General features: G+C 50.1%; 1 protein-coding gene and 1 long non-coding RNA gene across 6 annotated transcripts in view; one reads left to right on the forward strand and one right to left on the reverse strand.

Moving 5' to 3' along the window:
* The window catches only part of LOC140529495 (uncharacterized), a 9303-nt gene extending 5631 nt beyond the window's left edge, over positions 1–3672 (reverse strand). For 3 of the 5 annotated variants that reach the window (XR_011975571.1, XR_011975570.1, XR_011975569.1), the window contains exons 1-2: positions 3408–3672; positions 1347–1408 (exon numbers count right to left, since the gene is read on the reverse strand). This is a non-coding gene — a long non-coding RNA (uncharacterized lncRNA). Of the gene's footprint in view, positions 1–1346; positions 1409–2084; positions 2722–3407 lie in introns of those variants that run through there. The other 2 variants (XR_011975568.1, XR_011975567.1) reach the window with 2 other exon arrangements.
* Positions 2737–14333, forward strand: ARL8A (ARF like GTPase 8A). The gene is made up of 7 exons (XM_072648205.1): positions 2737–2938; positions 10364–10444; positions 11020–11093; positions 11534–11627; positions 11898–11965; positions 12754–12824; positions 13252–14333. Exons 1-7 carry the CDS (start codon positions 2816–2818, stop codon positions 13299–13301), a joined length of 561 nt encoding a protein of 186 aa, XP_072504306.1. The 5' UTR covers positions 2737–2815; the 3' UTR covers positions 13302–14333.
* The last annotated feature ends 1669 nt before the right edge of the window (positions 14334–16002 follow it).

The raw sequence follows: 16002 nt of genomic DNA on the forward strand, positions 1-16002 counted from the left end.
TTAAAAGCAAAACCTCCTACCCTGGCCCCTGATGAAGAAAACACTGCCTGGGGACTGCTTTGAAAAACAAGGCCTAGACAAGCAATTGAAGCATGGGGCTAGAGTGGTACAGACAGCCCAGGCAGATGAAGGCTGGCCCAGCAAGTGTCTCACTTAGCAGGGGGAGGAGTGCCCTTCCACAGGACTATTTTGGGGGCTGAAACGGTTGGCAAGCCAGGCCTGTCTACAGCATGGGCATCTCATGATGGAAACTTTATTTCTTAACGAAACAGACAAACCTTTTCCTTCCCCTCATATGAACCATCTTCCCTGGAAATCCCCTGTTAGAAATTCTCATCAGACAGATCTCCCCCCTCCTCCTTTTTTTTCTTTTTTTAAACCACAGGGACACTAGCAAGAATCATATTAACCATAACCACTCTATCCAGGCCAGAGTCTTTCTTACAGAAGTGGGTGGCCTCTGTAAGACACAGGAAAGAGGGGTGAGGAAATAAAAGACCAAAATGAGGCTATTTGTTGCTTCTGAGTGCAATTTGTACAGCTGGGGCTCAGCATCTGGTGCCTGTATCCCTTGAGGGCATTCAATAATTTATTTTCAACTGGTAGTAACTTATACCCTCTGGTTCTCTTCTTAGAATGTCCCATTCCCATCACTACTTCCAGCTACCAAGAGTGCCAATTTTCCTCTCTCTCTCCCAAAACCAATTTCCTTACACATCTAGGATTGGAGGATTCAGAGGCAGAAGGGACCTTGCAAATCCAATGCCACCTTCTCATTTGACAGATGGGGATACTGAGACCCAGAGAGATAAAGCATGCTATATAAAGCCACACAGAGAGTAAGGAGAGTCCAAGGTCAAACCCAAGCCCAGTGACTCCAAATCCAAGTCTCCTTCCAGTATGTGATGCTGCTGCTGCCTTTCCCCCCACCACTCCTCCTACCCACCTCGCCTCCCCCCAGCTCCTCACACACATTAACACACACTCCAAAGCTTCACTGAAAGGCTGACCTCAACCAGATCAAGTGAGCTAATTCTGTAAACATCTCAGATGTGACTCAGTGAGGCTATCTAAGATGTCAAGAAGAACCTTGGCTACCCTTGCTGGGAGCAGGAGTGAGGGACAACAGAACAAGTGGTTTCTGTGTTAAGGAGACTGGAAGACCCATCTTGCCCTCCTCCCCTTACCCCTTTTGACCTCAACCTTTTCTTTGCACAAAAAAACTCAATATGGCAGAATGCAAACAGTATAGGTCTCAGTGTCAGAAAGGCCTGAGTTCAAATCTGGCCTTTGACACTTACTATCCATGTAATCAGGGACACGTCAAGCATTTATTAAGTACTTACTATGTTCCAGGTGCTGCTAAATGGCAGGGCTATGTAACCTCTCTGACCTTCAGTTTCCTCATCTGTAAAATATGAGTAATACTGTAATTAAAGTCCCTGCCTTAATGCTTTGCACAGTGCCTGGCACAAAGCAGGATCGTAACAGATGTTGACTGATTGATCACCTCACTGTACTATGGGGACTATCAACTAATAATCATGGCAACAGTGACTGCTAGCACTTATGTAGTGCTTTTAAGATCTGCAAGAGGTTTATGAATTATCTCATTTTATCCTCACAACAACCCTGGGAGGGAGGCGCTATGATTAACCCCTTCAGCCTTGACAAATTGAAAGTGCCATCTATTAATCAAAACCAGCCTTCGTTAAAGCTCCTACTACATGCCACTACAAGGTGAGACAACTGTCTCACTAGCCTTTAAAGCACCTACTGTGTGTTGATACAAGTGAGACGAAATGTCTCACAATGAGCCTTCAAGGTGCCTACTGTGTGTCCATAAAAAAAAAAAGTGGCACAAAATGTCAGCAATGATTATGTCCAGGGATTGAAAACTAAGATGAAGGAGACAGATACCAGGGAGAGATGGTACAGACAATGATGGGAGGATGGCAGGGCAATTAGGGCCATTTCCTTAAGATGCTTCCCCCAGACACATTTCCCCTAGCTGCCCACCCTCACCCCAGTTTACATTCTGATTTTCTCTTTTTCCCCAGTTGTCTTTTCCCCTCCCCCCTTACCTGGGGCTCAGACCCAAGGCTGGGGTGGGTTGGGGTGGGATGCAAGGGGAGGAAAAAGGAGAGCAGGAGGGAGGGAAGGGATGAGAGGAGGACTGGAGGAAAAGAGGAGGGAGGGAAGGAGAGATAAGAGGACAGGAGAGATGGGAGGAAAGGAGAACAGCAGGGAAGAGGGCAGGACAGGAGGAGAAGGGATGGGAGGAAGGATGGGAGGAAGGAGAGCAGCAGGGGAGGAGGGAGAGGAGGAGGGGGGGAGGAAAGGGAGGAGGGGGAGGGCCGGAGGAGGAGCGCAGCAAAGGAGAGCAGCGGCGGCAGCGCGCATGGGAGGGGGAGGGCTCTGAGGCCACACCCATCGGCGGGCGGGGAGCGGGGAGCTGGGGAGCGGGGAGGGAGCTGCTGCTGCTGCTGCTGGGGCTGCTCCGAGGGCCGGGCGGGCAGGCCAGGGTGCGGGCGGCGGCAGGTCCGGGGCCACGCGGGGAGGCAGGCGGACAGGCAGGCGGAGGCGCGGGCCGGCGGGCTGCTCGGAGGGCGCCCGCTGCCCACCCGGACACACGGACACCCAGCCCGGGCCGGACTGCCGGAGCGGCGGCGGCGGCTGCAGCCGAGCCGCCGGGGCCCCGCGGCGGGCCGGGCAGGCGGGCGGGGCAGGCCGGCGGGCGGCCCGGCTCGGGCCCGGAGCGGAGCGCGGCGCAGGGGCGGGCGTGCGGGCGGGGCCCGCGGCCGGAGCCGCCACCATGATCGCTTTGTTCAACAAGCTGCTGGACTGGTTCAAGGCCCTGTTCTGGAAGGAGGAGATGGAGCTCACGCTCGTGGGGCTGCAGTACTCGGGCAAGACCACCTTCGTCAACGTGATCGCGGTACGCGGCCCGGGGCCCCTCCCCCCGCTCGGGGGGCGCTGCCGGGGGGCATGACCCGCCCGGTTCTCTCCCCGGGAGGGCGGGGGGGGCTGTTGGTGAGCCCCACAGTGGGGGGGCTAACCCCTCCCCGCCGGAAGAGGAAGGACGGCGCCCCGAGTGGGGGAGGGGGCCACCCTGGCGGGGCCCCGCGGGGAGGGGGAGCCGAGAGGCCACTTCCTCCGACCAGTGAGCAGTGGGGGGGGGGGGGGGGGGGGCGGCATCCTAGAGCGGGGCTCGAGCCGGGAGCCGGCGCGCGGAGGGTTAAGCCTCTCCCCCAGGGAGGGCGAGCTGGCTGGGTGTGAGCCGAGGCTGCGGCCTGCACGGCCCGCGCCCGAGCTCAGCCCGTCGGAGAACGGCCCCCGCCCCGCGGCCGCGGCTCCCCAGCGGGCGGGGGGAGCAGATTCGATGGGGTCAGAAGGCCCCCCCGGACCTGCGCGTCCACCTGCCAGTCAAGCTCCCCAGTCCGACATGGCCGGGCCCCTAGGAAGTGTCAGCGTTTCAGGGCCCGAGTATCCTCCGAGGCAGATGTCATCACATCAGGCCTGGGGTGGGCGGGGAAGGGGAGGAGGGCAGGCAGGCCTCCTGAGAGTCACATGAGTTTCCCCCTTCCCCACCCCCTGGGCCTTCCTCCTCCTCCTCCCGGGCTGGCCACCCGTAGACCCGGCAGCCCACCCGGGTCTTTGCGCTCAGGGACCCGCCGCCCCCTTTTCCCTCCGTCGAACCACGGTCAGGACCTTTGGCCATCGGGCTGGGGGGCGGAAGACCCGCATTCTCTCTTCTCCCCTTGACTTTGGAGGGGTCAGATATTCAGAGGAGTGGGTGTTTTCTTGGGGATACAAAGGGCAGTGACCGGAGAGGCCTGTTTCATGTTTGACGATTGCTGCTAACTTTGACCTAGCGTTTGTTTTTGCTTGCAAGCAATGAGCACCTAAGGGATAAATCCAAAGTCTGCCACAAAGTGAGAGCTATATGATAATACCGCGTGGTGGAAAGAGACTTGCATTAGGAGCCAGAGAAATAGATTCTGCTTTCTATTGTGCTGGTTAGCTGGATGACCTTGGGCAAGTCTCTGGGCCTCAATACCTTATCTTTGAAATGAAGCACTTGGGAGAAAAAACGAGGAGCTTGGACAAAGTGATCTCCCAGGGTCTTTCCGTTTTTGATAGTATTCTGTAGGTGTGGCTGGGTTAATAGAATGGGTAGAGTGCTGTGACTGTCTGCTTTTAGGCCCTGGGCCGCGAGTGAAGATGCTGTTCTGCTCTTGGCCTAGGAAACAGCATAGGGCAGGGGGACCGACAGCCTTGGCATTACCCACAATCCCTTGTGCAGGGCTCCTGATGGAGTGTTAATGAGGCTATGTTCCTGGAAAGGAATCCATCCATTGCCCAGCTGTATCCTAGTGGGCATTACCACACCCACATCCACCCCCCTCTAAGCAGAAGTCCCAGTAACAATAATCGTAATGATTGTTGACACCACACTTATCTACTATGATATGCTGTTTCTGTGATCCTGGTAAAGCATCTGTTAGAAAGACATCCTCTGTCCTGGGCTGGTACCATTCCCAGTGATGGGAGAACCCAGGAATCCTGAATCCCAACCTAGCACCCATGTCAAAGATGCTTCTGGGAGGCCCACAAGGTGCCTTATCTTCAGGGCTGCTCTGCTGTCTTTGATTCAATCCAAACTGTGCAGGCCCCAGGAGCAAATGGCAGATTAACTTGACCATCTTTGAAGGGAAGCCTTAAAAATCACCAGTAGACATAACTGAGGCCTCTCAAACCCTTCCTTTGCTTCATGACCTCATAACTATCTCCCTTTCTCTAGAGTTACTTCTCTCTACTGTGTGGGCCCTAGAGGGGTTGGAGTAGAACTTGAGTTGGGAATGACCTGAGCACTCACCAGGTAGTGGGTGATATTCAGAGTAAGGCTAGCAGAAACCAAGGAACCTTTGTACAGCTGGTAAGGTTCTGAAGATTTTTGCCCCCACTATGAGGAGTTGATGAGACACATAAGAAACTGAGTCAGGGGCTTAGGGGATGGCAGTAAACATTTATTTATTACCTACCATGTGCAGGAACTGTGCTAAGTGCTTTTACAAATATAATTTCATTCGATCCTCACAGCAGTCCTGAGAGATAAATCCTGAGGGGTTATAGCCTTGGAAACTGAGGCTAGCAGAGGTTAAAGTGACTTGCCTATGGTCACATAGCTTAGAAGTATCTGATGCTAGATTTGAACCCAGGTCTTACTGACTTCAGGCCCAGTGCTCTATCCTCTATACCACCTAGCTGTCCTGTGGCTTAGCTCTCATCCTTAATAACTGAACAAGAGAGGATGAAATTAGGGGTGCTTGTTTTTGCTGATTCTCCCCAAATTCCCACTTTTCCCAATATGTATATCTGTTCGATTCTTGTTCACTTTATTTGGAAGCTGGGAGTGAGCCACAAAATGTTTCCTTTTCTTTTCAGGGTTTATCTCCTCGATTTGTAGGAGACAGGAACTCCTCCTGTTGCCACAAAGAAGGAACTGAAATTGAGACTCCCCCAAATGTTAGAACTAGGAGGTCCCTTATTGATCACATAGCCCAGACCCTTACGTTAGAGATGAGAAGTTGAAACCCAGAGAGGGAAGCACCTTGTCCAATGTCACTGTCGTCATAGTCGGGGCTTTCTCCTAGTTTGTAAAACCTAAAGGTCAGCTGCTGTTACTCATGGTCCTTTAGCCAGCACTTACCAATTTATGTAGCACTTTGACGTTTGCAGAGCCTTCACATACTCCATCTCATGCAGTCTTAATCACCCTTTGAGGAACATGCTATTCTCATTTTACAGAATGAGGAAACTGAGGCCAAAAGACAGTAAGTGAATAATCTAGCCTGTCTGAGTTAGGATTTGACCTCTGGTCTTCTTGACTGGTGGCCCAGTGTAAGACCTAGCTGCCCCTAGGTTAGATTTTGGTTCCAAGGTTCTTTTTATGTCACTGTGTGATATCAGGTCTTCAGTCTCTTTATCTGTAAAATAAAGGAGTTATACCAGGGGACCTCTAATGGCCCAGCTCCCAGTTTATGGGCCTAGGATCTCCTTTTCCTTGAGCCCCATCTGGGAAGTTTTCTGTCCTGTGTGACCTTCCCAGGCCTGTATCTTCTGAGTTCGAGGAGGCTCTCAGAGCCAAACTTGACTTCAGGACTTGAGTTTGCATTCTGGCTCTAAGTGACCTTGGGTAAAGCATTAGGTTGGACTCAGTGACCTCTGAGGTTCCATCTCGCTCTTTATCATTATGCTCACTGGCTACCTTGGCCATCGATCCTAGCGGGGCAGAGCCCAGTTACGAGGAAGCAAGAGCCCCTGGTTTAGCTTTAACGCTACCCAAGGGACTTGGGAAGGGGTGGGGGCGGAGCCAGTCCCCTGTCTGGAAAGGAAAATGGCCATATTCAAACCCGCTGGGAGTTTTCCTTCCTTGGCTTTAGCTCTCAGCCTTTTCTTAGAAGTGCCCCCTCCCCACCTGCCCCCTAGCCACTGAGGATACACCTTTTTATTTCCTTTGTTGTAGACAAGTTCTTGTGTTGTGCAGCTTAGATGCCCCATCCTTTGGCTTAGCAGGGGACAGACTGGGTTTTATCAACAGCACTGTATTTGGCTTTAAACGAAAGAAGGTAAAATAAACATTACTTTTAGCCGGCAGGCCCTTGAGAGCCCATAGGCCAAATTCCAGGCTGATACTTTGTAACTTTAGCAGTCATTTCATTTTGCTCAGCTTTAGGTTCTTCCTCTGTAAAATGGGTAGAGTAACAGCTGTAGTGGAGGCAGCTAAGTGGAGCAGTGGAGAGAGTGCTGGACCTGGAGTCAGGAACACTTGGCTTCCTGAGTTCAAATCCAGCCTCAGACATGTACTAGCCGTGCTACCTTGAGCATGTCACTTAACATTGTTTGCCTCAGTTTCCTCATCTCTAAAATGAGCTAGAGAAGGAAATGGCAAACCACTCCAGTATCTTTGCCAAGAAAACCCCAAATGGGATCACAACGAGTCAGATACAACTGAAATGATCCAACAACGGTAGATAACTTGTAGTAACCTGCCTCACAGAATTATGCTGAACAGAGTGCCTCATAAATCTGAATGTGAGTTGTTATCATGATCCTAGAATACCCCTATTTGAGGATTAAAGGTTGACACTAGTTAAGGGGTGAAACATGGTGGTCGTGGGGGAGAAAAGCTGGTTTTGAAGTCCCTAATTGTGGAGTCCCTGGGTTTGAATCCCTGATTCTCCACATTACATGTGACCTTGAGAAGTCACTTAACATATCTGAGTCTTAGGCAGCATATAGAGCATGGGTCTGGAGTTGAGACATTCTGAGTTCAAATGTAGCCTCAGAACTTCCCAGCTATGTGCCCCTGGGCACTTTCTGCTTAAATTTCTTCCTCTTAAAATAGAAAACTTAATAGTATCTACCTCAGAAGGTTGTTGTATAATATTTGTAAAACACTTAAGCTCTTGGCAGTTTTCTCCCTTTCTTCATGGAGGGATTGGACTAGATCTCAGAGGTCCTGTCCGGCTCTAAATCTGGGGTCATCATGTCAACATGGTGATAGACCCTACCAGACTCACTTTGTAGGAAGGAAGAGGAGATAATGTAATGTGTCTAGGTGAGTCCAGTTTGTATCTTGGCCTGCCTCCACAAAAGGGTCACTGCCACCATCTTTCTTCTGAAGCCAACCCACATTGTTAAGTTTGTGCTACCATGTTCTGTCTGATCAACGATCCCAACCCCAATAGGGGCCGCAGTGCTCTGCATTCAGAAGGGCAGGGACAGGTAGCCATACCCAGAGACAGTTCCCACAAGGAGTCAATGAAGAGGCATTTCTCGCACTTGAGTGAGTATTACAGGTGCCATGTGCAGGTGAAAAAGGGGGTTAGAAGAGAACAAATCACTTTAAAGACAGTGAGGCATAGTGGAAAGTTCCCTGAAGTTCTGCTCTGCCAGTTGCTACTTCTGTGTGATATTAGACAAGTGGGTGCCTCTCCAGCGTGGGGTAGATAATCTCTCGAGTCCCTTGCAGCTCCTATCTATGTCTCTTTGAATGTGAATGGACACCTGAACATGGAGAGGGTTCTGTGCTGATTGCCAATCCCAATTCTTGATTTCCCTTGCCTGGAATGAAGCAGAGCCATGTTCTGTACACTGTGGCCTGAAAAAAGCCCAGGAGAGGATGTTGTAATGAGGGAACCTGACCCCTTGGCTTCAGTTCCCTGTTTGACTCTCAATTTTGTGTGACCTACAGGTTAGAATCCCAGGCTTTGGGCTTCTGAGGCCATCTGATCCAACCCATGATGAAAAGAAATTCCCACCATAACACTCACCAAGTGGTCACCCATCCTCTGCTTAAAGGACTCAGCACCAATTAATAACCCCAAAGTGATAGGTGGCATGATTGCCATTCAAGTTGTATTGAGCCCAGCCTCCCGAGGCTGCTGCTCCCGAAAGATAAGTAGATCTGTGTCACATATCTCACAGGGAAGTCCTTTCCATTTCCCTTGGTCCTGCTTTTTTTGAGACCTGTAGCCAGATTGGAATCAGAAGATCATAGGTCTAGAGGTGGAAGGGCCATTAGAGACCATCTAGCCAAGTCCCTTCATTTGGCATAAGAGGAAACTGAGGCTCAGAAAAGTGAATCCATTTTTCCAAGGTCACTGAGCTTAAAGGATCAGAGAATCAGATTTAGGGATGGAACAGCCCTAGAGTCTTGGACCTATAGTCCAGTGCCCTCATTTTATAGATGAAGCAGACCCAAAGCAGGGTGGTGACCAGGTCGTATAGGTAATAAGCAGAATTAAGATTTGAACTCAGCTACAGGCTCCAAACCCAGTATGGTTTCCACCACAGGAGACTGCTTCATCAGTCCTTACATCTTTAGGGTTAGACAGCAATCCTAGGTGGCTCAGTGGATAGAGTGCTGGGCCTATAGTGAGGAAAACCAGAGTTCAAATCTGACTTCAGGCATTTGCTAGCTATGTTACCCTGGGCAAGCCACTTGACCTTATTGACCTCATCTGTAAAATGACCTGGAGAAGGAAAATGGCCAACTATTCCAGGATCTGCCAAGAAAATCCCAACTGGGGCCGCAGAGAGTTAGACACAACTGAAAACAGCTGAACAGCAACAAAAGCAGCCTGGACATCATGGAGATATCCAGAAGGGAAAGATAGGAATGATAAAGCAGTTTACAGATAAATGACAGAAGTGGAGTTACAGTGAGCCTCCAGGGATCCAGGTGAATGGGAGTGAGTCATCATAGCATGGGGAAACCACAATGGTAGATGTGGCAAAAGTCAGAAAGAGATTGGGAAATCAAAGCTCTCCATAAAGTAAAGGGGAAAAATTGGCCTGCTTTCGGAACATGCTATGGTCTGAGAGGGGCACAATTACTTTCCCAGTTATAATTTGGTTCAGGCTAATGTGAAAATTGGTCCGTATTCCTCTATGGTGGAGTGGTACAATCTAGGCATATTCTAAGGGAACAGAAAGAGCCATCCTGCAACTCGACCTTCATCATGGACATTCTGCACCATGTGGTTTACTGTGCGTAATCTCAGGAAGGACTAAGCTGAGGTATAACTTGAATGGTTTATCTAAGGCTCTCCACTATGCTGAAACAACTGCCCTGCAGCCCCACTGAGAACTCAAGTAAGAGAAAGGTTTCTCTTGCATTTTTTGAATTACAGACAGAGACAGCATATCATAGTTCATAGACAGACATGAGTCAGTAGTTCAAGAAGTTAAAGTACTAATTCAGACACTAACCCTAACTTTGAGTTTGTTTCCTTATTTGGAAAGTGGGAATATAAACTTTTGTGCAAAGGGTTAGGAAAGTGCTTGTTAGGAAAGTGCTTCACCAAAAAGTGCAACTAAGGAAGGATAAAACAGAGAAAGAAAACTAGAGACCTATTTTACTAATGAATATGGATGCAGAAATTTAAAACAAAATCTTATCAAAGAAACTGTAGCAATATCTAAAAATTATTTGCTATGATCAAGGGATTGGGGGGCAGTGCAGGGGGGCATTAGAAAAGCAATCAGCATGATTAGCCACAGAAATAAAGCTTAAAACACTTCCACAAATGGCAGTTATAGAACTCAGGAAATACTTCCTGACAGTCCAATGTAAGAGATGTCAGGGTTGTTGCCTGACAGAGATTGTGTTTTCTTTCCTTGGAGAGGCTTAAATAGGGGCCACACACCTGGGTTGGTTCAGGCACTGCCCAGTTCCAGGATCAAGTATGAGAAGTCTAGAATCCATCATTCTGATTTTGCCAGGTCTGGAGGGGTCCTGATTTCTTTGCACTATGTCAATGGGGGACAGCTCTAATTCTGACTCTTCTTCCAGTCAGGACAGTTCAATGAAGACATGATCCCAACCGTGGGCTTCAACATGCGCAAAATCACCAAAGGGAACGTGACTATCAAGGTGAGAGGGGGGAGGCCAGAGCCTGAACCCAGGATGGGGAGCAGGGCCCAAGGGAGAGGGCATCAGGAGGTGAGAGTAGCTGAGGGACAGTGAAAGGAAAAGGCTCCTCCATACCCTTCTGATCTCGTAGGGAGACCTGGAGCCTGTGGGCAGAGGGCAGAAGAGGAAGTGGGAGGAATACCCATTCTGTACTGGCACTGAGTTTACAAAGTTTAGTTAAAATGTGGCCCCTGACCCGATGGAACATGTAGGCTAGTGAGGAGGTCTTAGACCATTTCACCTGCTTAGATTCACTTCCATTGGGTGCTGTCTTTCCTATTAGAAGGTGAGCTCCTTGGAAATGGGGACTGTCCACTTTTCTCTTGGTGTCCCCAGTGCTCTTGGATTCATTTACGATACTAAAAATTACTATAGGAGAAATACATTGGAGAGGTATGAGGGAAGATGTGGAAGAGAGACCTTTGGGATGCAGGTGTTTATGGTATAAGGGAGAGAATAGTGGCTGCAGCAGGGCTTCGGGTATTGGTGTGCATGTCCAGCCCTGACGCCTTCTATCTCTTCTCCATGACCCCTAGCTGTGGGACATTGGAGGCCAGCCCCGTTTCCGTAGCATGTGGGAGCGATACTGCCGTGGAGTGAGCGCCATTGTGTAAGTGTTGGGGCCCAAGGCCCTCCCTGGCTTCCCACTGCACCCTGTCCTCATTAGACTCCTCACCTCAGCCAGGCTCTTTGGTCTGTGCCCTCACCAAGGCCTTGTGGCATCTTTTACACAAGGACTAGACTAGGATAAATTGATTGGCACTTTAGGTGTCTAATGCAGAGTGTCCAGGCTGTGGATGGGGCATGGCTAAGCCCAGGGGAGCCACCCTCACCTCTGCTCTGCCGCCTCATTGGACTGAGTGTATGGTGCCCTGACCAAAGATCCTTCTTCATCATAGGGAGCTGGTGGAGGAGGGGACTGTTGCACTCCAAGGGTCCTCGTGGCTTTGGACTCCCTTAATTTAGGGTCCTACCCTTTTTAATCTTTAGCCTTTCCATGTCTCAGCCCATATGTAGAATTAAATCACCATTTCCCTGCCATATGCACAGGTACATGGTGGATGCCGCTGACCAGGAGAAGATCGAGGCTTCCAAAAATGAATTACACAATCTACTGGACAAGCCCCAGCTGCAGGGAATCCCGGTCAGTGAACCAAGGCTGGAGAGGAAGAGACTGGCCCTGAGGATGGAGGATGTGGGGGATCCCAGGATTGGTGGTGGAGATGGGAGGAGCGGCTGGGTGGGGAAGGGTGAGCTGGGATTAGAGGAAGAGGCTCAAGTGTGGATATAATGAGAAGGGCGAGGCAAAGGCTCTTTCTGTAGAAGTGTCCTCACTATGGGGTCTGCTAGGCCCCCCTCGTCTTGCTAAGTAGCAGCTAAGAACCCAGCCCCCTTCTCTCCCTTCTCTCAATAGGTGCTGGTCCTGGGAAACAAGCGAGACCTCCCTGGTGCTCTGGATGAGAAGGAGCTGATTGAGAAAATGTGAGTGTGTATTGACCTCTTTTTTTAGCCCAGAGTGTCATGTTAGAGCAGGAGGGACCATAGTGGCCTGTCCAGCCCCGCTCATTCTACAGATGGGAGAGACCAAGGAGCTTGAGGTTAACCCTGGTGGTCAGCTGGAAGGTGCTCCCCTCCCCCACCCCAGCTCTTTGGTTTTCTTTCCTCAAATATTCTTAAGTGCTGGGCAGCTTCCTATTGGCGAAGAGAATTTCTAGATTAAAGTCCACAATATTTTGAGACTTCCCTGTTATTTCAGATGGAAAAATATTCGTCCTTAAAATCCACAAGTGTTTCTCCTGGGAAAGCCCCATCACCTAATTTCTGAAATTCATTTAAGTGGTTCATTGGAAGAGCTTTTGGAGAATATTAACCAGCCTAATTGAGGCCCATCAGGGTCACATTAATGGCCCTAGATCACACTGACAGCTAGAGAGAGAGCAGCGTCTAGAAACCAAGTCCGCCTCTCCCTGGACCTATACTTTTCCCTACTCCCCACCGATCCCCTTTTTCTGTCTCTTTCTGGCTCCCCATCCCAAAAGGGTCCCCTGTATTTTCTCAAGAAACTGTCCCCCAGGCAGCCGTCTGCTCCAGTTCCCTGAGCAGTAGAGACCTATTCCCTGACTAGCCACAGGGTGGCATCCCATGCTGCTTTTTGAAAGGCCTTGCTAGTGCTCAGTCCCTGTTCTGCACCCCCTCCCCTTCTTGCTCCTGGCTAGGCTGGGTGGACTCCCCCAGCCTGAGAAAAGCCTGTTCTTCCTTCCCTCCCCTAGGAATTTGTCTGCAATCCAGGACCGGGAGATCTGCTGCTATTCTATCTCCTGCAAAGAGAAAGATAACATTGGTGTGTAGATTTAGGGTTGGGGGTGGTGTGGGAGGGTAGTCGGGAAAGGTTCTGGGATTCCTGGGAACCAAATAGAAAAGGATACCAGGGCTTCAGGGGCTCGCTGTCACAGGTCTGGCACACCCTAACCTGCCCAGCTCTAGCCCCAACAGTGAGGGTCTTGGATTTTCTGACCTTCTTCCAGACTTTGACATTCTGCTGTTACCTCTCAGAGTCCCTGGCGTTTTCCTTGCTGGCCCTGAAGCTGCATTAGGAGGTCAGAGAGTGAAAGCCTCTGTCCTTTAGCATGGGCACCATTCAGCACCTGGTCCCTCAGTTCTAGGCATTACTCCAAGTTATCCCTGACCTTCCCTGCAGTTTGGGTCCTATCCCCACCAAAGTCCCCTCCAGTCCTAGTCTAACTTAATGAGTCTTGTTTCTCCCACAGATATCACCCTACAGTGGCTTATCCAACATTCAAAGTCACGGAGAAGCTGAGACATCGGTCCATCCCTCCCCCTTGGACCAGGGACCGCCATCGTCCAAACCTAAAGCCACGTTCCCTGCCGGTCCCTAATGTCCCCCTTCCTTCTCCCCGCTCCTCAGTGTATGTGGTGGGGAGTGGGGGGACTCTCTAGGGACCCAGAGTCCTGTTCTGCTGAGGTCTGAACTCCTGTTTTTATTGTAAAGAATACTGGTCCCACCTGGACCCGCTAACTTCTCCCCCTCTCCTCTGCCCTTTGTTCCCTTCCGCATCCATCTCCCTGACCTTGCCCCACCCCTCCAGCCCCACTCTGCCCTTCCCAACACTGTTCAGTTACTGTCCTGTGTGTACAGTATATATATGTATATATATTTTAATTTTTTAATTTAAGCAATGACTAAAATCAACCATGTGATGATGCCAGGGCCAGCAGGGAGTTAGGAGAGGGCACTTTAGGGGAGGGGAAGCATAAGGCTTGGAAAACAGGAAGGAGGCTGATGTCATGGGGCTGGACCCTGGCCCTGGCACTGGTGGCCACCCTGTGCCCCTCTGCTCCCAACCTTGTGGGATCCCCCTGACCCCTTCCCTCCAGGTGGGGCAGGGCTAACAGGCACAAGCCAGCTGCCAAAGACCATCTATCCAGCAGAGGGGACAAGATGCCAGCATTCTCCTTTCGGCTTCCTCACCCAGCCCCTCCTCTGCCTGGCCCTGGCTCTTTACCCCTAGAAAGGGCAGCTGGGCCAGGTCCTCAGCCTGTGCTCCCACTCCCTGCCCCAACTCCTACCTGGGCCTCCCCAGCTCTCGCCCACCTCCCTTTCTGGTCTTATTTTGCAGACTTGCACAAGGAGAGAGCTCAGCATGGGGGAGTTTGGTTCTTTGGGGTTGGTTTTGTTTTTATTTAATGAATTGTAAAGTGGCATTTATCTCCCCTTTTTTTACAACACTTTCTGGCTCACATTGGATTCCTTCTGTTGGAAAATGACTCTTGTAACTGTACATTTTTTTTTGCCTCCTAATAATAAGAATAAATTAACAATTTTGTGTTGGGGGGGTTTTGCTGCCAGTTTTTTTCTTCTAGTCATGATGTATGGTGAGGCAGACCCTTGGACATAGAGGTCACTTGGAACACAGAGAGACATGCTACACCCAAGCATCATAGGCCCCCACCGCAACATTCTCTCAGTACTTAGGAGCACCTGGAATTCTGCTGGCAAGGTCTAGTGGGAGGGCAGTATCTCCAGAACAAGGACCTCAGCTCAAAGGCCAGCTCTGGTCACACACTACCTGCGCAGCTCCCTTTCCCTCTCTGAGGCTCAGTCTCCCCATCTGGGAAGTGGACAGCTTAGACCAGGTGATCCTGACAGCCCCTGCTAGCTCTTGATTGACACTGCTTTTGTGATAGTGACATGGGGGCTGCCTCTGAAAGGGAGAACCTTTTCATCCTCTCCCAGTTTGTGTTCCCCAGCTCAGTTCTACAGATCCTGCTTCCTAGAAGATAGCAGTGTTCTGTGATGAGCAGCTTATGGCCCATGTCCTCATCTTGCTCAGAGAAATGCTCACCTGTCTCCCTGCTTGCAGGCCAGAGCCGAACCCCCATTCCCACCCCCCTCACTTCTGGATTCTCTGCAGCCAGAAGCAGACTCTCTCCCTTGAGGCTCTTAACACTCAGGAGCTCTTGGGCTGCCTCAGGATGACTGACTCAAAGTTATAGCCCCCTCCTCCCCATACAAGACCACAGAGCTGTCTCCCAGGGGGTCCCCCACAGCATCGATGGTTCTTACTCTTCTCCAGGCCTGGCATTATGCCTAGTCAGCCTTTCTAGACAAGGGTTGGCCAATTCAGGTACACACACAAACACCCCCTTCCAAATACCAACTTTTCTTCTGAGGTTATTTATAAAAATGAGGTCATCTTGACCTATTTTTTACCTACTTAACTCCCATGACCTTCCTTTTCCCTATGCTCCTTGGGGGGGGTGGGGGGGAAGGGGGAGGAAGAGTTTGCAAAAACCTACTTTTATTTGAGAGGTGGATAGAATACCACTCTCTCCACCTCCCATCCCAGCCATACCTGCCTGAGAAGGAAGTAAAAGAAGCAGCCAGTGGTACGATGGATAGAGTGCTAGACCTGAATCAGGAAGAACTTGAATTTAAATTCAGCCTCACACACTACCTATATGATCCTGGGTGAGTCAATTAACCTCTGCCTCAGTTTCCTGAACTGTAAAATGAAGATAATGAGTAAGTTCCAGGGTAGTTAAGAGCATCAGATGAAATATATGTAAAGGCTTTAGCACAGGGCCTGGCAAGTATTAGTTCTTTAATAAATTCATGTTTTCTATCTGATCTAAATGTATCCACTTCTAGATTATTCTCTCCGCTGGCACCCACTACACACATAGTTGGTACCCCTGTACTATAATATTTAATAGTCTCATCTCCCTACCCAACACAAGGCTTAGAGCTGTAAGGGACCTTGGACATCATCCAGTACAACATCCTTATTTTACCAACAAGGAAACAGGCACAGAAAGTTCCAGTGACTTGTCCAAAGTCAAACTGGTAGTAAGTAAGTAAGAATGTAGAGAAAAATAAAGAATAAGGAAGGAATGGGGAGCCCCAACCAATTCAGTGTTAACTAGAAAATTGTATGAGAACAGACCAGGCAGTGTATACAGCTGTGTATGCAAATAGCATGCAAATATGCCTGTGGGCC

The sequence above is a fragment of the Notamacropus eugenii genome, chromosome 2 (genome assembly GCF_028372415.1).
Source record: "Notamacropus eugenii isolate mMacEug1 chromosome 2, mMacEug1.pri_v2, whole genome shotgun sequence".
Lineage (NCBI taxonomy): Eukaryota > Metazoa > Chordata > Mammalia > Diprotodontia > Macropodidae > Notamacropus > Notamacropus eugenii.